Source organism: Acipenser ruthenus, chromosome 35, assembly GCF_902713425.1.
Source record: "Acipenser ruthenus chromosome 35, fAciRut3.2 maternal haplotype, whole genome shotgun sequence".
Classification (NCBI taxonomy): domain Eukaryota; kingdom Metazoa; phylum Chordata; class Actinopteri; order Acipenseriformes; family Acipenseridae; genus Acipenser; species Acipenser ruthenus.
In genome coordinates, this window is record NC_081223.1 from 10,072,063 (window position 1) to 10,098,860 (window position 26,798).

The 26,798-nt window shown below is 39.0% G+C and overlaps 1 protein-coding gene across 5 annotated transcripts in view; it reads left to right on the forward strand.

The window, feature by feature from the left end:
- LOC117395609 (uncharacterized) overlaps positions 1 to 25,495 on the forward strand; it is a 33,082-nt gene extending 7,587 nt beyond the window's left edge. The window contains exons 4-9 of one of the 5 annotated variants that reach the window (XM_059007602.1): positions 7,978 to 8,103; positions 8,188 to 8,283; positions 20,083 to 20,202; positions 20,306 to 20,401; positions 22,138 to 22,239; positions 25,358 to 25,495. In XM_059007602.1, the coding sequence (XP_058863585.1) occupies positions 7,978 to 8,103; positions 8,188 to 8,283; positions 20,083 to 20,202; positions 20,306 to 20,401; positions 22,138 to 22,219 (520 nt within the window). In that variant the 3' untranslated portion in view covers positions 22,220 to 22,239; positions 25,358 to 25,495. Of the gene's footprint in view, positions 1 to 7,977; positions 8,104 to 8,187; positions 8,284 to 12,013; positions 14,116 to 20,082; positions 20,203 to 20,305; positions 20,402 to 22,137; positions 22,240 to 22,781; positions 24,155 to 25,357 lie in introns of those variants that run through there. The other 4 variants (XM_033994609.3, XM_059007605.1, XM_059007604.1 and 1 more) reach the window with 4 other exon arrangements.
- The last annotated feature ends 1,303 nt before the right edge of the window (positions 25,496 to 26,798 follow it).

Sequence of the window (26,798 nt, forward strand, 5' to 3'; positions counted from 1 at the left end):
AAAATCAATATAGCAATATAGCAAAAAGTGCTATACAAGTATAAATACCGCACAAAACACTGACCGATGTTTAGGCCTATTGGAGATCAGTCCAGCAAGAATCCAGTTATTTATTTTTTCCCCCAATTTGGAATGTCCAGTTATGTTTTCCTCCTCACCGCATCGAGTCCCCGCGCATCGGACATTCTGAAGGCATGTGAGCATCCTCCGATCTCACAAGCCTAAAGCCAGAATCGTTTTTACGCCGAGCAATCCAGAGCAGAGGTGGGCGGGCTGCCGATCCTGGAGAAGAGAGACCAGCCCTGCTTTTCATCCACTCTGAATGTGCTTGATGTCTGGCCAGTAGGTTTCGCTGTTGTGCGATGAGGAGTCCCTGCCGGTTTCCCATCCCCCACCCCAGGGAGCGTCAGAGCCAATGTGACTACCCCTTCGAAGTCCCCAGTAAAGTTCAGCCTCTTTGCACAGCCCGGACGCGAACCGACACCATCCAAGCTGTGTGACTCATCCTGCACTCCCGGTGGCAGCACTTTAACTGGATGAGCCACTCGGGGACCCCAGTCCTGTTAATTTTGTATTTGTTAATACTGCATATGCATGAAAGGTGGAAAAATGAAAACTCAGAGCGTTGAATTTAATAATGTACTGAAGTTCAACGATAATCGAAACTGCTTATATAGTCTTAAGATGGCAGTGGCACAGATCTTGCTAGTAATTAGGGTGTAGAAAATCAAAGTTATACTGTATATGTTGTGCACATTTGTCATAACTTGTGTTAGATGAAAATACAGTAGGTCAGTGATTTATTCTGACGGGGCGGTATTATATATTTCGCTAAACCTATAATGTGCATAAATGTTTCATTTATTTAGCAGCTCAAAGTGAACCGCAGATGAAAAAAAAAAGAAAACGCAGATTCTATCACGTCCGCACTTTCCACCTGTAACGTGATAAACATTTACAGTGCAGATTATTTTGTATTATTTATAATAACTGTGCCGAATAGAAAGCGGATACCAGTGTTTACAAAGAGATTCCTAAATACTGTCTCTTAATTCTGTGCGTTAAGTTAAGAATCAAGCCAACTGTTTGTATTCAGTCCCAAACTGTTGTAAAAAATTATATATTAAATAAACGGGGGTGGGAAGAAATGTGTTAATCAGATTATTCTGCCTTTCATTGCAACTGTGGTACCATTGAGTGAGCAGAAATTGTAAAGGGTTCCATCTTTAGCTGAAACCTCCAGACAGAAGGGATACAGTTAAAGAAAAGAAGATTGTTGTACAAAGCCCCTGCTGAGGGCCATACTATGTTGTAGCAGACAAGAACATGTACGCCTACTACAGTAAAGAAATTGTATTTGGTATTCTTCTCACTAGGTTTGGCTTAAATAGCCAATCTCGTGGAAAATGTGAGGCTACAGAGGAGCAGGGAAATTCAATGCTGTTGTTGTCAAGCAGCCTAAACTCGTGCTAGTACTACGACTAATAATAATAGCAATCGGCAAATTATTATTACTCCCCGTCATTAGTTTCCCGATCAAAATATGAGTAAAATAACAAATGATGAAATCTGTAAACTCTATCATTAAACTGAATTTCTATCCGAGCGAAATTGATTATTATTATTATTATTATTTATTTCTTAGCAGACGCCCTTATCCAGGGCTACTTACAGTTGTTACAAGATGCCACATTATTTTTACATACACTGGAGCAATGTAGGTAAAGTACCTTGCTCAAGGGTACAGCAGCAGTGTCCCCACCGGGTTCAGTCCCCACCGGGGATTGAACCCACAACCTTCCGGGGTCAAGAGTCCAGAGCCCTATCCACTACTCCACACTGCTGCCCCATTGATGCTAATTATATTCCAAAATTTTATTCCATTGCAGCTAAATATAGGTGTGCTATCATCATAAACGATTCCTTTTATTACTGGTTTTGTAAAAAGTAATACATTTATGTTGCTTTAACAAAATGTAACGAGGGGGGGGGCAGCAAACTAAATCATCATCGCTACGGCGTGTAATAGTCCAACTACGCCAGATCTTTAAACAGCAACTCAAATTTTTGGTTTTCCAATTTTACCTCATTAGGTACGGGATCAACGATGTGTTGAATCGGTAAAAAATAGTTCAGTTTCGAGTGCCTTTACAGAAGAGAAACTGTGGATTATATTTTTACCGTTTCAACAGATTTCTATCTAATTGATGCTTGTTCGATAACGAGATTCAATTGATGGTTAATTTGGTAATCGCTCCTTTGTTTCTCTTCGTTCAAACAGTTAAAATGTTTGTCTCTCACATTGCGGCAATGTTGGCTTGGATTCCTGTGAGTTTGAGTTTAAAACCCCACTTACACAGACAAGTGTGTTTGTAAGTGAAATAGTAGCTGGACCTGTTTGTAATTTAACAAGCCAGGCAGGTATAACAGGACAGGTTTGAAAGACAATAGCTGTCTGTGTCTGTGGGAAGGTAGGGGACCCAGAACTGTTCAAAGTTATTCTGTAAATAAAGAAGCGCTGTCACAATTTGTAATTATGTAAACATTTTTTTTACATTGTTACTGTAGAATTGTATTTACCCTACTTTTAGCAAACAATATAAAAATACTAAACTGAAATCATAAGCCCGTTTCTAAGTGTTACGTTTGAAATGTGTAATACTAATTAACTAATTGTTGAAATGATTGTTGCATAATAAAATGGTATTCACTTTTCTGTTTAATTGTACTGATTCACCGTGGTTTCGTTAACGAATCCAGTTTTTAGTGGATTCATTAATCAACAATATGTCTGCCCCTTCTCTTCAAAGCCACTTTGTTAGATTTGTAGAATTCATGAATCAAAAGATCAAAGGGTGACGTGATACAATCATGTATATCTACCTTGTAAAGAAGCTCAAAAGGCGAAATTATTTTCTTCAAAAGAGCAATAAAATCAAAGGGGAGGGGCATAAATGTGTTCTGTAACACCTGTCTTAAAGGAGTGGGGGGGGGGTGAAATCTCTTCACTTGACCTGGCTTAGACTGCAGGGGGGGGGGGGGGGGGGGGGGGTTCAGATGTGTACATGAATAGAAATGGCACAGGCTGGGGTGGGGTATGGTTTTGAGACTTTTACACATGAATAGAAATGATGGGGGTTAAACGGTACTGCATTGGGCATTGCACAATGCACATTTATATGCAGTTTGTTATAACAGTTTATTCTTTTGTGTATTGCAACATCGTCATTTTAAAATGTTGCATCCGGTTTTAATGGAAACATTGTATTGCAACTGTTTGTAATTGAGACACAGGCATTAATCAGGTTCTAAATTTCTTAAGGATTGTTGTGACATTATTTAATTAAAAAAAGCTACTGTTTTGCAATCTGAAACCACACATTAGCTCCATTTGTATTGATTACAACAATCAGAAATGGCAAGTGATGCTTTAATGTAACATCAATTAAAATATGTAAACCCCATAGGACTGTATAACGTAATGGGGAAATGTTTGAATGTCAGGGATGTATTTCACTGTAAAAAAGCTTATTTCACCGCATCTAAAAACAGGTATTTCATGAGTCACGATAAAAAACTAGCTTTGTCACATTCACAACAAATGTTCCTAAATATTTAAGTGCTTACCTGATAAACATTAAATGCGAAATTGTAGAATATTTCGTTTTTTTATGCCCACCTTTTAAAGGTTCAACATCAACATAACTGAAATTTAAAAAAATAACATGTAAAATGCCTCCTCCTTGTACTAGACAGAGCGTTATTTAGTAGAAATATTTCTGACCTGGTGTCTCTTTCATTGAAGAAATTTTAAAAGAAATCGTGCCGCTATTGATTTTCATAAAAAAAAAAAAAAAAAGCTATGAAAAGAGAAAGCTTGTCATGAAAAGTTCTATTGTGTAAAAAATATTTGCACAAGGCATGTTTTCCGTATTTCCTGAAGCACTTTAGAAGCCTGTGTTTTACGTGCCATCTGATTTCGGTAGGCTTCAGGAATAATCCTAGGAACAATACATTTCATACTTTAATAGGGGGCGGGGTCAATGCTAGTTTTGTGTAACCAGCAAAATGAATTTCATACAATAGTTAAACTAGATGAACAATACAAAACATATAATGAATTACTGCACTCACTAGTAGTCCTGAATTTGAATTCCCACTCTATGTACATTGTAGACTCTTGTCGGTCTGAAACGTGCACACATCTGCATGGCAAGTGAAAATAAATGATGAACGTGTATTTACAACTACTGTGGGTTGCATAAATACACACAAAACATGTCAGATGAGAGCGGGATATTCATTTATTTGCTCTGTGTTCAGACACATTAACAAACTTTTATTTTTTTTACTATTAGGCAATGTTTATCCGAATAGATTGTTGTTAAATCTATGTTAAGTTGAGCTGTTGCCAAAGCGTACAGTGCAGAATAACAAATATTTCAACTCAATGTAAGCTTTGCGTTTGTAGTATTCATGAGCTCTAGCGTGTGTCATCCTTTGGTGAAACACTGTGTTGCCGTGGTAATCTGTAACACACTGGCGTATCGCATTGACTTCAGATTTATCGTGCCATATTTCGATATTTTTCATAGCTGGCTTTGGCTGCCACCATACCTCCGCTAAAAGGAGGGTCATGCTCTTGGAACCTTCTCCCTGATACACTTTTTAATAAACTTGGTGGGATTCAAATCACCTAAATTAAATCCCTATTTAAAACACTGGAGCCCTGGTATACGTTCCTTTCATTACTATTCATTACTTTTGTATTTTTGTCACCCTGGTTAACACGCAGTGGTCAGGATCGTGCAGCCCAACTCGCCTTCCCAGACTGTCTGTAACCTTGCTTGTAGAAAAATTATTGTAGGGAATTCTAAAACAAACTTTATTTGTAAAATGTTTTTATATTGTAATATATAGTCTGCTTTGATATTGTTTTTATTTAGCCCTCTGAAATATCTTTATAATATATAGCACTAGACCCTGATATTGATGCAATCCAGCCCTCTGAAATGTCTTTATAATATATAGCACTAGACCCTGATATTGATGCGATCCAGCCCTCGGAAATGTCTTTATAATATACAGCACTAGACCCTGATATTGATGCAATACAGCCCTCTGAAATGTCTTTATAATATATAGCACTAGACCCTGATATTGATGCGATCCAGCCCTCGGAAATGTCTTTATAATATACAGCACTAGACCCTGATATTGATGCAATACAGCCCTCTGAAATGTATTTATAATATATAGCACTAGACCCTGATATTGATGCAATCCAGCCCTCTGACATGTCTTTATAATATATAGCACTAGACCCTGATATTGATGCGATCCAGCCCTCTGAAATGTCTTTATAATATATAGCACTAGACCCTGATATTGATGCAATACAGCCCTCTGAAATGTCTTTATAATATATAGCACTAGACCCTGATATTGATGCAATACAGCCCTCTGAAATGTCTTTATAATATATAGCACTAGACCCTGATATTGATGCAATACAGCCCTCTGACATGTCTTTATAATATATAGCACTAGACCCTGATATTGATGCGATCCAGCCATCTGACATGTCTTTATAATATATAGCACTAGACCCTGATATTGATGCGATCCAGCCCTCTGAAATGTCTTTATAATATATAGCACTAGACCCTGATATTGATGCGATCCAGCCCTCTGGAATGTCTTTATAATATATAGCACTAGACCCTGATATTGATGCGATCCAGCCCTCTGAAATGTCTTTATAATATACAGCACTAGACCCTGATATTGATGCAATACAGCTCTCTGAAATGTCTTTATAATATATAGCACTAGACCCTGATATTGATGTGATACAGCCATCTGAAATGTCTTTGTATGGAAGGAAATTGTCACAATAAAATACAATAAGCTATGCTATTATTCTTATTCTTATTTAACTACCTATATATTTAAATATAAATGTGCAGATTTTCATCCACTCAAGTTCAATACCCCTCAAGTTGTGGAGTGGAGATCTGCTTGTATCGTACAGTGTTCTCTGTATTCAGTGGTTCAGTGCCTTCATTGTTTGTCTGCTTGATCTTGCCATGCTATAACTCCAAACTCATAATCGTAAATCTGTTTAGAAGTTTCCCTGAATGCAAAAAAGTTTGTCTGTGTGAACTGATCAACCTTTGACTCGTGTGTTTTTTTTTGTTTTTTTTTTTTTTTTTAAGCACCAGGGAATTTGCCTGGATTGAATCGAATGCCAGGGTATAGATTGATCGTTCTGACTTAGTTTAATAAACCCAGTAAAGAAACTGAACTCCCACAAGCTGACCAATGCTGTGCACAATGCTCGTCGCCAGAAAACGTGCCTTTTTTTGCTCTAAAATAAAACCATTTCTGACTTTCCTCCAGTTGCTTTTACTTTCGTTGATCTTACTGGAGCAAGATAATTTTTCCAGAACGACCCATATTCCTCTCTACTCTCTGGTTATTTTTCTGTCAGTATCAGAGAGACACCGCAGTGAAGAAAACACTTGGATTATTGCTATGGTAGGTTCTCAAATGTACTTATTATGTTTCCTGTTTAAAGGAGTGTTTTATTTGCCATCTCCTGCTTGTTTTTGATGCCTCTTCCTGTACGGTAGATCACCTGACTGCAGCGAGAGGGAACGTGACCTATAGCACAGGAAGCCAAAAAGTTTGGTTTCTAGTGTTTTACGGTTGCTCGACAAGCCTCTCTGTTCTGTTCGCAGAGCAGAGCTCAACTGACGCTATAAAATCAGTTAGGACTACAGCAACCATATTCACCTGTGATTGAGTGTTTGTAGTTATTGATAACCTTGTGTAACAATTTTTTTTTTGAAATTATGACAAATATGTTAAAAAGGAAAGACTAAAGCACTTCTCATACAAGAGGATGCTAGCGTAAAAACTCAAATCTGTCATTTCTTTTTACATGTAGTGTGCCCTGTAGTTCCCTAAAAGTTTACCACAGAGGGCTCCCGAGTGGCGCATCCAGTAAAGGCGCTCCACGTGGAGTGCAGGATGTGCCCTATAGTCTGGACATCGTGAGCTCGAGTCCAGGCTCTTCCTTTGCCGACCGAGGACGGGAGCTTCCAGGGGGCGGCCCTCAATTGGCCGAGCTCCGCCCGGGGGGAGGGAGGGTTAGGTTGGCCAGGGTGTCCTCGGCTCACCGTGCACCAGCGACCCCTGTAGTCTGGCCGGGCGCCTGCAGGCTTGCCTGTAAGCTGCCCGAGAGCTGCGTTGTCCTCCGACGCTGTAGCTCTTGGGTGGCTGCATGGTGAGTCCGCAGTGTGAAAAAAAGCGGTCGGCTGACGGCACACGCTTCGGAGGACAGCGTGTGTTAGTCTTCGGCTTCCCGAGTCAGCGCAGGGGTGGTAGCGGTGAGCTGAGCCTAAAAATAAATGGCCATTCTAAATTGGGGAGAAAATAATAAAAAGAAAATAATTGGCAACGACTAAATTTATAAAAAAAAAATAAATAAAAAATTTTTACCATAGTAATTTTGCAGTTTCCCTATGCTTTTCCTATACTATGCATCTACCGTGGTTTGCCATGTATTTTACTAGTTTTTCCCATACCTCTCCGGACTTTACAATGCTTACCTATGCGTTACTATAGTTTTCACTATTATTATTATTTATTTCTTGGCAGACGCCCTTATCCAGGGCGATTTACAATTGTTACAAGATATCACATTATTTTTACATACATTTATACAGTTGGATTTTTACTGGAGCAATCTAGGTAAAGTACCTTGCTCAAGGGTACAGCAGCAGTGTCCCCCCACCTGGGATTGAACCCACGACCCTCCGGTCAAGAGTCCAGAGCCCCTAACCACTACTCCACACTGCTGCCCTATAATAATGATGCACTATGCTTTAGTACAATTTGATATACTTTTGCTATTGGACACTTTTTTTTTATAAGGGCTATCGTTATCATAAAATGAATTCTAATCAACAGGCCTGGCTGTCTTCCCAATGGGATGGAGTACACGCTGTCAGATCAGGACTCTGCTGTTTCTGTGGGTGCCCTGAGCCAACAACAGCTTTATCGACAGACATTACAAAAAACGGGACGCTATGAAGAGTAAGAACAAATGTCTGTTTTTTTTAAATTGTGAAATAATTGTCTTTTTGAGTGTTTTTGTATTTAATTTATTTTTATTTTTAGGTACAAGATGAAGCAAGCAAGAAGAAATGCAGCCTGGCGTAAGAGAGAGAAGACAGTGGAACAGAAGGAAAGGGAGCGAGAGCTGGGAAGGATAAGGTATGCTACCATTAAAACCAGCATGCCATTATAAGTGCTTATGAGGAAGGGTGTTAAGTGCCGGTGTAAGTTTGTGGAGGCAACCGTAATCATTTTACTTAATCTTAATGATCTTAATTAAGCCATGTTATTAATGATACTTGACAACAGTGAGTAAATTCAAACAAGCTTGTTTTATTAATATACGTACATTATTGAAAGATTAGCATTCAAAGATTGTTTGTAATACAGAAACACACAGTTATTGCAACTCTAGACACAGCATAATAGTCTAGCTTAGTTACATGAAATAGTTGATCAAAACTACCTAAACAGGAGGCCGGTCTTTCCGGACAGGAGTGAATGATGTCATTTTGAGTCTTCCGAATAGCGCAATGATTTCTGAGAGTATTTATACGCTAACGTTGCAAACATCCACGTACTTCCACCTTTTTCTGCTCATTCTGCCACATACACAAGCTTGATCAGACCAGTTTTAGCCAGACAGTGACTTGTTATTGGGAACCTTCATAACCTTTATTTTAAACATTCAGTTTAACTCTTCAATGGCACTTAGGATTCTCCAGACAAAGTCAAAGCAAAACAAAGCCAGTAAAGGCAGATTTAGAGAAAAATAACTCCAATATTGGAGGAGCAAAAGAACTTAGAAGCACTCTGAATAATTGCAAGCACCATAAACTAAGAAATTTACATTTGAAGCTGTGCTCTTTAAAAATACAACCAGTGCCAAACTAGGCTCTAATGTTTGCATGGCTGCTTTTGGTTTCTAGTCTGTGTGGCATGTGTAGTTTCACAAATTGAGGGGCCGATGTAAGGTTACCTGCAAAGTGATTTGCGGCTGCAAAACGCAGATATTGCTGCCAAAAACCATTTAGCTGACGTAAAGTGGGACTTTAGAGGTCATTAAAAATGCACTGAATGTAAAGAATGGTTTTCACCTGGCGTTATGCACCCACTATGAAATTAGCACTTTGCCATCATGAATCCATTTAATTGGCATTGAAATGTATTCAAATGAAGAAAACAGCATGGAATTGGGCAGGGATCTGGAATACTTAGCGGGTACAAACATCATAATGAGATGTAAGGATTTAGCCTTGAACTTTCTCCAAAAAATTCACTGTAAAGAACATATTAATTAAATTAGGACGGGACAGGGGAAAATCTTAAGGGTTTCTCACCGCAGTGATTCTTCATGGACACGACGCGGCTGTAAATGCAATACAATGACAACTGCACATATCAAAATGGATAGTATTAAAATAAAAATAATACAGCCAGTACTTTTGTGTTTTGAATGCTTCATACGCTGCTGCAGACTCGCTTAATTTAAAAAGAGAATAAGTTCAATTAATCGCAGTATTTGAACTTGATCTACATGCAGGACTGTTCTGTGTACTTGTTCGTTTACACCTTTTGATAGTTCTGCAAGGTTTGTAGGCTTTAGACAATCTCAGCTGAAAAAAAGCAGAACAAAAAAAAAAGCCACAGCGTGACACTCTTCCGTAGAACCCCAAGGTGTACACGTGTAAGCAAGCCAAAACTAAATGAGTCGTTTCGCTGTAGAGGACAATGTTCTGACTCAGCAACGTCAGATGGTGTCTTATCTATCGTTTGTTTACTAAAACAAATTCTTCATTTCAGTATTTAATTAGCATTTAATCAACAGTTAAGTCTTAAGGAAACAGTTTTAAAAATGCACCAAAACATTCGAAATTGGTTTTTATAAGACAAAACAAAAAACTGTCTGTACATCATTTATATGGCAAAATTTTAAAGTTTTTAGCGATGGACTCCCTAAAAATGTCATTTTCACCTTGTCCCTAATTATTGGCTCATTATTTGATTTATTTGCATTGCTGTTGAGCTTACATAGGCCTCTGTGCAAAATAATTGCCTGGCCGCTGGGCAATTTGGATTTTGCAGCCACAAATGTTTAAACTTCGCCTATCCTTGAATGTCTTGTTCTTGGGGAAAGGGTGACCAATGCTTCAATACAGGGTAGCCTTAAAAAGGCATGAACTGTAGCCTGGAGTACCTGTGTGTAATGCTTAAATAAAACCATTATTTTCATAACCTTCATAGTCTTTTGCTGTGTTTAACAAAATAGTTATACACTGATAAACACCAACAAATCAGATACATTGTAGTTTTAACATTATATAAAGGACACTGAGTGATCGTTCGTGGTAAACTGTTTGTATTGGCTGCAGGAGGATGCCCCAGACGAGCCTCGACAGGACATCCTCCTGCAGTGGATAAAAACCCTATACCACGAACAGTCGTTCAATATTCTGTTTATACCACAAATATATTTACAGTAGCAATACCATTTGTAATTTTTTATTACATTAAATGAATTCATTCAGATATTATTTGACCTGGTGGATCTTTACTTTCATTCTCAACAAACTATCGTTGTTTCTGTTTACTGGTAAATTCCAGCCGGAGACGGTTTTCAAAAGCTAGTTGACGGGAAGAGACTGAAGCCGCCCGTGTGTTTTGACTGGCAGCAAAAGGTCTGACGGGCAGCTAGAAACGCTGCCTCACTAACAAGCGAATGCGTGTGCCTCTGGACTACACCCTTTTAAAGGCACAGGCAGTCGAAGGAGAGTGATTTGGCCGTCTCTACCTTAGTGCATGCTTGTTAACAAAGCAAGTCACTGATAGGCTGATTCCTTTCGTTCCTCCTGGAGGAGAGGATTTGTTTATTTGGTTTGAATCGATGATTCTGATTGACTGTGCCTCGTGTTTGTTGAAATGAAAGCGTAAAGCAAGTGCAGTTTTATTTCTGTATTGTTTTTTATGTGTTCTCTTAAGTCTAGATATGTCAGTCTGGTCTTATGTAAGTTTGCACACCCTCCTATCTTTTCAGTACTAAATGCTTTAATTCACGTTGATATTGTACCTGTAGTTTTCAGTTACTCTGAGAAGTATGGTGTAAAATATTTGAAATTGAAATTGTAAAGTGAAATATGATGTCAAATTGTTCTAAACTATTTTCTTTCGTTTTCTGCTTAATTGATAAAATAAGGCTTCTAAGTGAAAGGAATTATTTTCCATAACTACATGTATGTGTATCACTTTAAGAATGGACAGGTGTCACACGCATGACAATGACGTTTTAAGTTGTGACCTGGTAAAACATTTAGTGACCAGTCACTGTGACGGGCAGTAGTTTTTCTTAAACGCTGGACTATGCTTTGACGCAGATTAATTTCGAATTCTGTTTATGATCTGTTTGCAACAGTCTTTAGATAGAACCTTGAGGCCGGTCTCTGTTTCCTGCTGTTCTCTGTGTTAGGGAGGGGCTACATGCTGTATGGATAAGTCGGACGCAGGCTGATCGGTTGCTGGCTCATTCAAGGAAATCGGGGTCCAAATCAAAACAGTAGAAATATGAAATTATTTCAGCCATTTTTAAGTTGTTAAAACACATGTCGGTGGCAGTATTGTTTGAACTCCCGAAGCTCAGCTCCGTCCTGAATTTCATCAGCACACCCTGGATTGGAATGTAGCAAAGACACATTCGAAACCAGTCCCGGTAAGCATGTTACTCCACTTGTAATAAAAATGTATCCCACCCAAGATATATCCATGCTTGTGGTATAAATGTGTGCATATGAGACGCTGTAAAATGTCAGAAAGTACTGAAGTTTAAGCAACTTCAATTTTGTTTAAAAAAAGGTTTTCCCTTTTAAATAAGCTTGTGATGCTTTTTTTATTTTAGGACGAGGCGTTACCGAGAGAGACTGAGAGCTACAATAGAATATATGAAAAACAGAAATGGAAATGGGCTGGATTCATTTGGTTTTGAAGAAAAGATTTTGTTGTCTAAATAAAAAAAAAAATGTAATTGATTTTGTTTATTATTATTATTATTATTATTATTATTATTATTATTGAAAGATCCATTTTCTAAATCTGTATTTAAATTATACTTTTTTTTTTGTCAATGTATTCATTTTTTTGTTTTAAGTTCTGGTTTTCACACATACGAAATCAAATACAAAACATTTATCTGTTCAGCACCCCAAATAATTCTAGGGTTGAAAGTTCTTGTGGGGGGGGGAGGAAGCAGGATCAGAAATGTACAAAAGAAGGTCATCAGCATGCAACGAGACCTTCTGCGTCCGCCCCTCACTGACTACACCCTGTGTGCCATGGTTGCTGCGTATTGCAATAGACAGAGGTTCAGTTGCAATGGTAAATGAAAGTGTAGAGAGAGGCCACCCCTGCCTGGTCCCACGGTGGAGAGGAAAGTGTTCTGAATGTGTGTTATTGGTATGTATTGAGGCAAGAGGAGATACATACAGTAGTGTTATCCAGTTAATAATATTGGGACCAGAGCCAAATTTCTGCAAGGTCATCAAAAGATAATCCCACTCAACGCGATCAAAAAGCCTTCTCTGCGTCAAGAGAGAGAGTATCTCAGGCACAGGCGAGTCCGAGGGGAATATAGCATATCAAAGAGATTAAAGTACAGCTGACTACACTGAACAAAGCCTGTTTGGTGTAGAGAGATTTATGGGGGGGAGAACCGATTAGACGCGTCGAGCTAAAGCTTTGGCAAGTACTGTAACATCTGCATTAAGGAGGGAAATGGGGCGATAAGAGCTACTACAGTCATGGTGGTCCTTATTGTTCTTTAGAGGTAGTGATATTGAAGCTTTATTATTATTATTTATTTCTTAGCAGACACCCTTATCCAGGGCGACTTACAATTATTACAAGATATCACATTATTTTTACATACAATTACCCATTTATACAGTTGAGTTTATAGAGCAATCTAGGTAAAGTACCTTGCTCAAGGGTACAGCAGCAGTGTCCCCCACCTGGGATTGAACCCACTACTCCACACTGCTGCCCTGTTTTACCTTCCAGTGTAGAAGGTAAAACTGAATTAGAGAAAGATTCAGCAAGCAGAGAGCTTATTAAAGGAGATAGTTGAGAACTTAATTTTTTATAAAACCCCACGGGGAAACCCGCCCAGCCACAGTGATATACCACTTTGCATCGCCCCTATTGCAGAAGCAATTTCATCATTGGTTCAGTGGTTCTTCCAAGCTAGCCTTGGACTGTGGATCAACATTGGGGATGGTTACATTTTCAAAAAAAGCATTAATTAGAGTATCATTCTCGGGAGAATCAGAAGTATAAAGAGACGAGTAAAAATGTTTAAACTGATTGTTGATCGACAGGAAGTGTGCCCGATTCAGTACGAATTTCACCGATAGTACGGGAAGCTAGTACGGCTTTGTCACCATGTTTATAGATATTGTAGCGCGATTTAGTCAGGACCTGCTCTGCCTGTTTTGGGTCTGAATTCCATCTTTTTGTAAAGATCAGGAGTTGGGGAATGTTGCTGATCAACCCAGTTTCTGCAGTTAAACGCACACCACACAAGTCTTCTCTCCTGTGTTGTGTGGATGGGTCATGTGAGTAGTCCAGACCCAATGAGAAACTATCATCATCTATGGTTAAGTAATACAAATAAGTAAATAAATTAAACATGTCTACTGGCGCCAGCATTTAAAGTTGCTGGCGTTTTACAAGGTACCCTGACGCTAGAATCTAGCACCATAGTGCCAGATTTGCACCCCTGATGTAGCATATTGATGTAGAATTCTCCCAGGCAGTGCCAGAGACAGGAACTCTGAACTTCGTTTGTTTACATGGGATCTCCGCCCAGTGGTCAGCGGTCAGCATACTATTTTGCTTGAATTACTGAGTGTGCACTCTTTGCATTAACATGTCTAATAAAATGTGGTAAAATGCAGCAGTCATGTATGGTGTAGTTTATAATGAAAATAAAATCCTCAAAAAGTTCTGCAGCCTGAAGTGGGTGTGTGTTTGTTGAAGTGTACATGTATATCCATGTCTCTTGTGTCATCTGGAAAGAGTTGCACGTTCTATGTCTTACCTGATGATGGCAGTCTGTGGTTGCTTGTGTTGTCTGGTTCCTTTGGCTGCTTGTGTGGGGGTGGGAACGGCGAGTTAGGGTTAAAAACCCCACATTTCCTTGCTTTTGTGGCGGAGTTCAACCCTAACTGCTGCATTAACGTAGTTTTTTTTACAATGTGTGTGTGTGTGTATATATATATATATATATATATATATATATATATAATATATATATATATAATATATATTAGTGAAATATTTCAATTGTCTAAGGTTCGTTTGCATCCTTTAGACACAGACACAGAACAGTACTTTATAGCACTTTCGTGCACTTTTTATTATATACAGAAATAAAAGAAACCGAACAAAAACAAAAGCCTGTCTTCACTTGGAGACCTAGACTACACACAGCTTCTCTTAACTAAAGGGTTGGGACGGCTAAGCCGTTTCCCCAACAAAAACACTCTTTACCTTGAACCACACCAGACAGCTAAGCTGTTTACCAGTCACACACATTTACTTAAGGTATAAACACACAATCTCTTTTGACACACAGTACTCCTTGGCTGAACAGACACACATCAGCTCCCTGGCAGTCCTCTCCAAATGGAACTTCAAACTCTTTTTCTATTCTCTGTGGGTGTTCCCAATTAACACCAGTTATCTTATTTGGGTACAGCCACATTCTCACATGTATTTGGTCGGGCTAGGGATTAACTCCATCCCTGCTAACCACCACCAAAACACACATAAACACACGTTTAAACAAAAAATAGAAGTTTCAATATAGGTTTTCTTAAAAAATAAAATGTGCTTTTTCGAATGAAGTGATGTCACACGGCACTTGGAAACATGAAAGAAGGATTTGCTGAATCAAAAGCAGACAACTGTTGGAAAAATATCCTTAATAAAGAATTTTGGGACCGACCCGTTGATAAATAGTGGCCATGATAGCCTAACATTAGTTGCAATGTTACCTTCCTGTGTCGTTTTTTTAAAAGGGGATTTTGTTGGGTACGCTGCTGTATTCAGGAGGTCATTAGGTAAGCAGATATATCAAAACGGTGAGGTTTTTTTCTTTGTACACCCCCTTTTCCACATTTTTTGTTTTTGTTTATTTAAATTTGATAGTTTTCACTTGCGTGTCCTGCTAAAAAAAACGCCTAAGTAAACCTCAGGAATGTTGTTAATACTTTATGAAAATGTGTCTTTTGCCACTGTGTTTGTTACGAAGAAACTACAATGGCAGGGATTAAAAAAAAAAAAAAAAAAAAAGTCTACTTTTGTAATGTTTCTGTCTGAAATACACACACGATGTTTTAACTGTATCTACTCCGTAACCTATTCTGGAATGTCACAGATTTACAATTAGTTCTGTGATACCGCATAACAGCATTGCAAATCATTACATTTCTCTTAGATGTAGCGAGGAATTGTGCAGCATGTGAATGGCACAGGAAAGTGAAAGTAGTTTTATTTATTTAACTTCAATACATTAATGTATATCTTAGGTATTGTATTAATTAATATCAATGTATATGATTGAATAACCTCATACGTTTGACATGTCACAGCAATAAAATTAAAATAAAATAAATAAATAAAATCTAGCAAAGCATCTGGTTTGTCTCTCCAGTTCATTAATAGAAGGGTCTGAGAATTAAGATCCAGCGCAGAGTTGAGAGGGGCTGCTGTATGTTTTTAAATGAGAAACTCTTTGGCTTCATTATTGTTCATACTTTTTACCAGTAAGTGTTTTGGCCACCAAAAAAATGTGTTTGAGACCCACTGGTCTAGAGTATTGCCTCACATTTCCAGTGCGTTACTAAACATCGTAATGGGACTTTTTCACAGACATACCAGTAACAAACATGTACACTAGCATGCAAAACTATGCACTAAAGCAAGTAAAACTATATGTTATAATGTTGCCTCGGGTGCTCCCCCTTAATTTTAAAATTTTGGGGTACTTCACTCAACAGCACAGTTATCGGCACACAGTATTTCAATCAGTCGCTATACATAGTTATGGGATATGTTGGTACACAATGTTCCAATAAAAAGTATGCACTTCAGTGGGTTAAACTATATGCTGCCTGGGGTCTATGTTGCCACAGTTTAAACGGGACGCTTTTGAGCACACAGTATTCCAGTGAGTTACTACACATTATATAGTAGGACTTTTTAGCACACACTGTTCCAATAAGTGCCCTTTAGAGTTAAGGACTCCAAAATAGTTTTAAATTACACATTGTTTGCCAAAAGGTCCCATTATAAGGAATAAGAAGTTACTTACAGCAGCATACACCGCCTCATACATATTAAACAGGCAAATCATTAAATACTGTGGAAATTTGTGGCAGTTTATGAATATGATTTTTTAAACAACTATCATTGATTACAGTGATGTCATCACCCTGTCAGAATTCTATACAAACTAAGAAAAAATGGCAGGCTCAGGATTTCTAGCTGTCAGTGAGGCAGAGGTGGATAATTTTATTCAGGAACAAGAAAACAAAGGAAAACAAATTTTAAAAAAAATCAGATTTACAATGAATGTTTGTTCAAAAAATTACTTTCTTGAGCTTTACAATATTTGTGTTTGTGTGTTCTGTCGATTACAACACTCCATATATAATAAAGAATGAAGTATAGGGAAGTGTGTGTAATCAAGGCTGTTAGGGGGTTCTGGGTGAGGGACTCGACCTACGGTCTCTTGACCTATGATGTCTCAAAACCCCTTGAAGCCCTTAACAGGCGTATTACACACACTTACCTATACTTAATACTCTATATTAATTTATTTTTGCTTGTACTATCTTCTGTATTGACCTCAAAACACTGCCTTGCAAAATGTGTGTCACAAGATCCGTGGCACCTCCTTTTTAGTTGCTGCTCTTATTCCAGCTCCATATCCAGCTGTCCTGGTAGATGTTGACTCATGGATGTAAATGCAAAGTAAACCGTCTAAGCTTTCTGCCAGTTTAGGCCCTAGTAATTTGGACATGTGGAAAGATCACATTTCCTTTATTTAAAATCCTAAACCAATCAGGTTTTCTATTGATCAACACAACCCCCCCCCCCCCCCCCCCCTCAAGACCCGCCTCCCGACCACTCAGAGAGATCCATGTGACACACCCTCACCCAGCCTCTCTGTGTCATCGCCATGATTGGCAGGTGGGTCCTACAGGGCTTCTGACAATCCCCCCGCCCCACCCCCCAAGCAGGATCACGCATGCGCCCGATAGCCAGCACAGATCTCCCCCTGTCACAATCCCATTTTAAACAAGACTTTAATAATTGTGTTTTGATATACTTAAACAAAACCCATGCCTATGAAAGTGACACATATGCATGTATCTGCAGAAAGGATTTAGTGCACTGGCAGAACTGCTGTGCCCATTCTATGCCAAGAGGCGTGTTTTTGGGAGGCTTGCTTGTACACTTAAAACTTTTGATCTTTCAGTTTGAAACCACCATCAATCTTAGAAAAAAATGTTTCATTGGTAAAGTGTTGATCTTTTTGTATATACATATAGTTTTTAATTATGAAGGCTCAAAGTCAGTAGATGGCCACTGTGCAGAAAAAGTAGCTGAATTTGGTGCGTTAAAACACATTTTGGGGGCATTTTGATTTCAGATATGTTTAAGTTAGTTCAAAATGAAATGTAGTAATCTATTTAGGATTTTGTTTGTTGAAATCAAGAATGTAATTTGACTGCCGTACTAACAGTCTTATATATGAAGCCTATATATATTAACGCCGTGGACTCCAGTATAGCACTGCACTTATTTGTGTGATTCTGTCATATGTTCTATGCATGTGTGGGTACTATTGAAGACAGTTAATATTCTTAAAAGCAATAAGGTAAGGGACCTGTGGCATTTATTGGAGGTATATTATAAACGTAACAAATATAACAAATTCCATTTATTTTAATATATAAACCTTTTTCAATGTCGCTTTCTGAAAACCATAGAGATTTACACGTTACCATAAACTACCAATAATGACTCACATTCCATTGAATGTAAGGTTCATAATGAATGATTTAGTATGATTTATGGGCAGCAGTGTGGAGTAGTGGTTAGGCCTCTGGACTCTTGACCGGAGGGTCGTGGGTTCAATCCCAGGTGGGCGACACTGCTGCTGTACCCTTGAGCAAGGTACTTTACCTAGATTGCTTCAGTAAAAACCCAACTTTATAAATGGGTAATTGTATGTAAAAATAATGTGATATCTTGTAACAATTGTAAATCGCCCTGGATAAGGGCGTCAGCTAAGAAATAAATAATAATAATAATAGTACTGAGCATCCCTTCTTAGAAAGATGCTGTTTATTAAGCACGCAATCAAAACTACATTAGGAAATCACACAAAAACACAGTTACACATTTAATATCACATTAAAAGCATAACAATAAGAACTAAGGTTTTAAACAGCAATTTGCCAATTAAATATTAGTACGTATTGACACTGCAACAAGGAATCGCACAGTACCTGAATAGATATTTAAGAGTGTTGTTACCTAGCCTGGAAAGCAGTCGAGATTCAGCGTGATATTACCTTGTTTTCTTTGAGTGTCAGTGCCCCTGCTCTGGATGGATTAATACTGGAAGCTGAGGGCTTCAGGCACAATCTCTGTTTCTTCATTTTTTTTTATTTGAGAGAGCAGAGAGCACTGTTGTAACTGTTACGTGGGTTTTATACTTTTCAAACAAATAGATTGTTTAAAATGATCCGTGGCACGTTCTGATTGGCTAGTTATTGTCGGGCTTGGTTTGCCCCTCCCCCGTCTCTTGCTTGATAAGCTCATTATCATAATTTAGAAACTTTTAAACGTACATAACTTTTGCTAAAGCAGTCTGATTTTATTCTGAATTTTTAACATAAGAAATTACAATATTGCTTTAGACCCCAAATATATCGGGATGCGAATGCGGTTAGACATCGCAAACAGTTTCATTTTCTTAGGGTTTTTCTACCTGCGTTATTCTGTGCTTTTGTTAGGTGATTTAAGAATAAAAACGCTTGCATTTTGTACTCGTAGTGATTTTAAATCAATAGGATGTGAAATTGTCTTTCAGTTGATTTAAAGGGGTGATGTTTGTTTTTACTTTGCTCCAGGCGTTGTGCTAAACCCCCCTTCCTCCACTAGACGGGGTGTTTCCACTGTGATTAAATCTCAAAGGACGGGTTTGATTAGCCTTTTGTTTCCTGAGTGCCTGGCGTATTCAAAGTGTTAGATAGATCGTTATCACCAAGACAGACAGATTAGATTTAATTAGATGTAGTTTTCTACGACATTTGCAATATATCAATCAATCAATCCATCTTTATTTTATATAGCGCCTTTCATAGTGGACCACCATCACTAAGCGCTTTACAAGATGCAGTAACATCCAGAAAATCTATAATACTTTAAATACAGAGAAAGTGCATAATATATGATAGTAGCATAATACATGAAATAGTAGCAGCAACACAGCAGCTTATAGCAGATATCACGCTGCTATTACATATTTGTGATGAAAGTCCATGTGACCTACACACGCAAGACTTCTATACACAAGATAGGAGGCTGTGTGGTCCAGTGGTTAAAGAAAAGGGCTTGTAACCAGGAGGTCCCTGGTTCAAATCCCACCTCAGCCACTGACTCATTGTGTGACCCTGAGTAAGTCACTTAACCTCCTTGTGCTCCGTCTTTTGGGTGAGACGTAATTGTAAGTGACACTGCAGCTGATGCATAGTTCACACACCCTAGTCTCTTTGGATAAAGTCTGCTAAATAAACAAATAATAATAATAATAAGATAAGATCCTTAACAGTTGACTGCGTGCTTTGTTCTCCTATTACAGTAGTATTATATAAAGATTAATCTTATCAACAGATTTGTCTGTCTTCCAATGGCTATACAAGACTGCACACACAAAGAAGCTTCTCTTACCCCAGCAGCATTGAGACAGAGGCGATACAGACTGAATTTACAACAAAAGGGACGATATGAAGAGTAAGAAGGTTTCTTTTTTAAAAACAACATTCCCTGTTTTTCAATGCATTTTTAATATTCAAATATTTGGTTTTTTTAGTGGCTTTTTATTTTATTTTTTTAGATACAAGAAACGACAAGCCTTACAACAGGCAGCCAGGCGTAAAAGGGAGAAAACAGTGGAGGAGCAAGAAAGAGAGAGAGAATCTTCAAGGCTTAGGTACATTTCAAAAGCAGAAATGTATGCTTGTACAGTCAATTCTCATTAAAACGAACTCGGATTAGACGAATTTCCTAATAATACGAATCTGTCCCTGCAAAATCTAGTCTGCTGCTTCTAATAGGAATTCACTTTGAATCCGAATTCACTTCTAATAGGAATTCACTTCGAATCTGAATTCACTTCTAATAGGAATTCACTTCGAATCTGAATTCACTTCTAATATAAATTCACTTCGAATCCGAATTCACTTCTAATAGGAATTAACTTCAAATCCGAATTCACTTCTAATAGGAATTCACATCTAATAGGAATTCACTTCGAATCTGAATTCACTTCTAATATAAATTCACTTCAAATCCGAATTCACTTCTAATAGGAATTAACTTCAAATCCGAATTCACTTCTAATACGAATTCACTCAACACGAATTTCATGTTAGTGCAAATTATTTTGGACCCTCCCTCAGGGAAGAAAATTTGAATAAAACTAAACGCCCTACTTCTAACAGCTGAGTGCAAAGGATATTGGGAAATGTTTTAACTTGCATCCACATTAGCGCCTCTGTACTGTATTTTAGCGCTGTTTGGGGACTACAGATCCCATGATGCATTTCGCATTGCCCACAAAAATGTACACTATCCTTGTAGACAAAAGTGGAGGTGTTGAAAGCGGTGGATAATGCACCAGCATACAAGAAAATGAAAGGTACTGCTGCAGATTTCAACATTACCACTAACACTTTGTCAACTGTTCTGAAAAAGGCTATGAACAGCAAACTGTGGATGCAAGTCGTCAATGTTTCTGATTTGCTCAATACCTGCTGTTGAGGACGCCTTGCTTTTGTGGTTTAAAAATGACTGATCAGACCGGGACATGCAGGTTTCAAGTGCAGTTCATTTGCAATGTATACTTTTTAAAACTTATTTTCAATAAAAAGCATAATATTTTTAAATGTATAATGCATTGTTCTGTAATTTTAAATTTGATTTCAGTGTGATTTCTGTAACTTCAATAAAAACTGACATGATGCATTTGGCTTTTGATTCCTGATAATACGAATTACTGATTTTTTGCTGGTCCCTTGAAATTCGCATTAACGAGAATTGCCTGTATGTATAAAGAACCGATCCAATTGTCCTGAAATGTGTGAAGCAAAATATTATTGAGGGTATGACAATCTGGGGATATAGGTAAGCCTGCCATTGACATTTATAGTTTTGTGAAAATTGACATTTATTTTAATCCAGTTTTTATTGATAGGGGAAAAAAAAAAACAACACTGAGATGAATACAAGCCCAAAAAGTGTTTTCTGTGTGCTATGTATGGAATGTGTCATTAAAACTTAACCAAAATAAACTAATACACATCACAACTGGTAAACATTTATTTAAAAAAAAAAAGACATGGCCGTTTTCTTAGCTTAAAAGTCTCAGAACAAAAAGAAAACGTGAGCAGCTGTCAATCTACGTGCCTGCCTCACTGTGCTGTAACTCATGCTCATTCTCAGCATGACTAATCCCGATGGTGGTCCTACATACACTATAGGGAATGTCTGTCACTCTTCACTTCTTACATCTGTCTTGATAACCCCTTATCTTTATGAAACCTTGAAGGAATGCTAAGCAATGCGTAATCAATGTTTCTTACCCATTGTTAGCTTTATCAACATATTTCTGATCCCTTTTATTGTGGAATGTGGCATTTCAACACATGTTACCATGTTTTATTTAAGGGCAAGGCGTTACAGAGAGAGACGGAAAGCCGCAATGGGATATACAGTAATCAGTGATGGAAACCAATTCATGAACTGTTAATAGTTGTTGCAACAAACCGAGTAAGTAATATTTGGGCAAAATTATGAAAATGATTGATCCGCTAGGAACACCATTTAATATGTTTTCCCTTTATTATTATTATTTGTTTTATTATTATTATTATTTATTTATTGGCAGACGCCCTTATCCAGGGCGACTTACAGTCGTAAACAAAAAATACATTTCAAGAATCACAGTACAAGCATTAATACAATTAAGAGCAAGATAAAATACAATAACTTAAATTCTAGTAAGTACAAGTATATGACAGAATACGATTCAATATCGGAGCAGATAACAGTGTCAGTGATAGTTACATCAGGATACGATTAAATGCAAAATACTACAGATTGAATAATAATACAGTACTCTGTAAAGTCCAGGATTAAATGCAGTAAAATAGGGAGCAGATAAGTGCAAGTAAAGCATATTACTCTACCTTAACATTTTTGAGGTGTCATTCTGAATAGCTTTCTGTGACCTTTAAGCTTACCATTCAGCAGGCAACAGAGTCACTATTACTTTTTTATTTAGCGTGCCCAATTATTTTCTCCCTCACCAGAGCAATTCCCCACAACAGCTCGGCAGAACTGAAAGTCAGAGGGTGTCCTCCAATCCCCTCTAAGGCCAGCCCTGCAGGTGACCGCTTGAGCTCACAAGGCGCATGGCCAGCAGGGGCCGCTGTAGTGCGGTGAGGAGAAACAGTCGATGTCGGTTTTGCCTCCTTGACCTAGTGCCAGAGCCAATGCTCCCTCTTGACACAGTCAGGAACCTGCGCTCCCCTGACTGTGTGACTCACCAGTGCAGCCCCTGGAACCTGCGCTGCCCTGACTGACACCTGCATAGCTCCTGGAACCTGTGCTCCCCTGACTGTGTGAATCACCCTGCATACCCCCTGGAACCTGCGCTCCCCTGACTGTGTGACTCACCCTGCATACCCCCTGGAACCTGCGCTCCCCTGACTGTGTGACTCACCCTGCATACCCCCTGGAACCTGCGCTCCTCTGACTGTGTGACTCACCCTGCATACCCCCTGGAACCTGCACTCCCCTGACTGTGTGACTCACCCTGAATACCCCCTGGAACCTGCGCTCCCCTGACTGTGTGACTCACCCTTCATACCCTCTGGAACCTGCGCCCCCTGACTGTGTGACTCACCTGCGCAGCCCCTGGAACCTGCGCTCCCCTGACTGTATGACTCACCCTGTATACCCCCTGGAACCTGCGCTCCCCTGACTGTGTGACTCACCCTGCACACCCCCTGGAACCTGCGCTCCCCTGACTGTGTGACTCACCCTGAATACCCCCTGGAACCTGTGCTCCCCTGACTGTGTGACTCACCCTGCATACCCCCCTGGAACCTGCGCTCCCCTGACTGTGTGACTCACCCTGTATACCCCCTGGAACCTGCGCTCCCCTGACTGTGTGACTCACCCTGCACACCCCCTGGAACCTGCGCTCCCCTGACTGTGTGACTCACCCTGAATACCCCCTGGAACCTGCACTCCCCTGACTGTGTGACTCACCCTGTATACCCCCTGGAACCTGCGCTCCCCTGACTGTGTGACTCACCCTGCACACCCCCTGGCCTATACCTGGTGAGCCACTTGGGGAACCCACACAGGCTTGCCAGCTAGATGGCATCCAGTTCAATTGAAAATCTTAATTTTAGGGCATCTTGAAATGTAAGGGATGTGTAAAAAAAAAAAAAAAGTTTAGTGACATTGTGTAGGTATATGTACTTGATGGTATTGTCTTGTAATGTTTTTTGAAAGAACTACTAAGCTATCACCTAAAAACAGTCAACCACCCCACAGCTGTGTAGAGCCTTGAATAGGGCTGTCAGGGGTTTTAGGAATCGATTATGTTCTGTCCGCAGTAAAATATCTGTAATGGATTTGTTTTCTAAATAAATTGTGCTGCTTTGTAGTGTAATGGTCATGAGTCTTTGTTTTTTCTTTCATGTTTTCCACTGGAGGTTTTTGTTGCTATCCCCTTTTGGGGTGTAATGTATAATTGACTTTTTTTTTTTATTTAAATTAGATATTTGTATTTTTTTCACGTTAGATTATATGGCTGTGGCTCAAATTGTAGCAGTAAAAACAAGATGGAGTTTGATAGACATCCCATAATTCATGTAATAATTAATTTGTAGAAAAGACAAAACTAACTTGGCACTTTTTTAAAAAAAAATTTTAACATCCTTTATATATTCCACGTGTGAGAGTGTTCCTAAACGTTATTGAGCATCTGTGTTTGGGGAGCATTGCAGTGAGGCAGGCAATCGGCAGGAGAATTGACATGTTTGCTCTTTCTGAAAATAGAGTACAAGATCTTTACTACAGGCAAAATATAGACACGGAGATCCATGGGGAATTCAGTGACGTTATCTTTTGAAAATTACTTGAAAAAAAATGTACATACCTTCAAAACACTGAATCAGAATTGTAAAACTATCCGGACAGCTCCCTTTACACCTCTAGAGCACTTCTGATCACCCAACAGCAGCATAGCTTTCACAGGAAAGGGTTGTACCTTTGTAACTGATCTAAAACTACCAATATAAACACTTCCTAATAAATGACAAAATCTTTCCAGGAAATCTAACCTGATATATATTGTCATCATTTCGTAGGTCTCCGATTTCCCCGTATGAAAAACGCACACATGGTAAAGGATTGCTACATAATGGGAACTAATGCATATAGCTTCTGGGAGTTTAGAGTTTTTTTTTAAAGATATAATATGCTCAGGTTCTTAAAATGTATTTCTCAAACTCCCAGAAGCCAGTGACGTGTGCAGCAGTCCTTCGACGGTGCAGCAAGGAAAAGGGTGCAATGTGGTCACCAGTTTTATTGTTTGTAAATACTATTAAAGAAAGTGAGATCTGCAAAGTGATGGTAATACATATTAGAGCAGATTTACTGGAATTATGTTGTTCTCTATACATACTTTAAGCACACTGAAGAAGGCACTAGCCTACACACTGGTCTACTTGACTTTCTTATAGTCCTAATTGATATTAGATGGCTGTAGATTCAAGCAATTTCCTGTTCGAAGATTCTTTGATTTTATGTTATTTGTTTGAGATGTGTGTTACTGACATGCTTTTGTTTCATTTTTTAAATTCTTTTTCAGATACCATGAAAGGAAGGTATCAATCCGTGATCTCCCAGAACAGATTCAACTAGAAAAAAGGGAGCTCTGGAGAGAGGCTTCAAGACGGTACAGACAGAGACAGAAACACAGTCCCCAAGCACCGCTACCTTACTCACATCCAGCTTCATAAAGACAGAGACAGAAACACAGTCCCCAAGCACCTCTACCTTACTCACATCCAGCTTCATAAAGACAGAGACAGAAACACAGTCCCCAAGCACCTCTACCTTACTCACATCCAGCTTCATAACGACAGAGACAGAAACACAGAGCACCACTACCTTACTCACATCCAGCTTCATACAGACAGAAACACAGAGCACCACTACCTTACTCACATCCAGCTTCATACAGACAGAAACACAGAGCACCACTACCTTACTCACATCCAGCTTCATAAAGACAGAAACACAGAGCACCACTACCTTACTCACATCCAGCTTCATACAGACAGAAACACAGAGCACCACTACCTTACTCACATCCAGCTTCATAAAGACAGAAACACAGATCACCGCTACCTTACTCACACCCAGCTTCATAAAGACAGAAACACAGAGCACCACTACCTTACTCACATCCAGCTTCATAAAGACAGAGTCAGAAACACAGAGCACCGCTACCTTACTCACATCCAGCTTCATAAAGACAGAGACAGAAACACAGAGCACCACTACCTTACTCACATCCAGCTTCATAAAGACAGAGTCAGAAACACAGAGCACCACTACCTTACTCACATCCAGCTTCATAAAGACAGAAACACAGAGCACCACTACCTTACTCACATCCAGCTTCATAAAGACAGAAACACAGAGCACCTCTACCTTACTCACATCCAGCTTCATAAAGACAGAAACACAGAGCACCACTACCTTACTCACATCCAGCTTCATAAAGACAGAAACACAGAGCACCACTACCTTACTCACATCCAGCTTCATGAAGACAGAGACAGAAACACAGAGCACCACTACCTTACTCACATCCAGCTTCATAACGACAGAGACAGAAACACAGAGCACCACTACCTTACTCACATCCAGCTTCATAAAGACAGAAACACAGAGCACCACTACCTTACTCACATCCAGCTTCATGAAGACAGAGACAGAAACACAGAGCACCACTACCTTACTCACATCCAGCTTCATAAAGACAGAAACACAGAGCACCGCTACCTTACTCACATCCAGCTTCATAAAGACAGAGACACAGAGCACCGCTACCATACTCACATCCAGCTTCATAAAGACAGAAACACAGAGCACCGCTACCTTACTCACATCCAGCTTCATAAAGACAGAAACACAGAGCACCACTACCTTACTCACATCCAGCTTCATAAAGACAGAAACACAGAGCACCGCTACCTAACTCACATCCAGCTTCATACAGACAGAAACACAGAGCACCACTA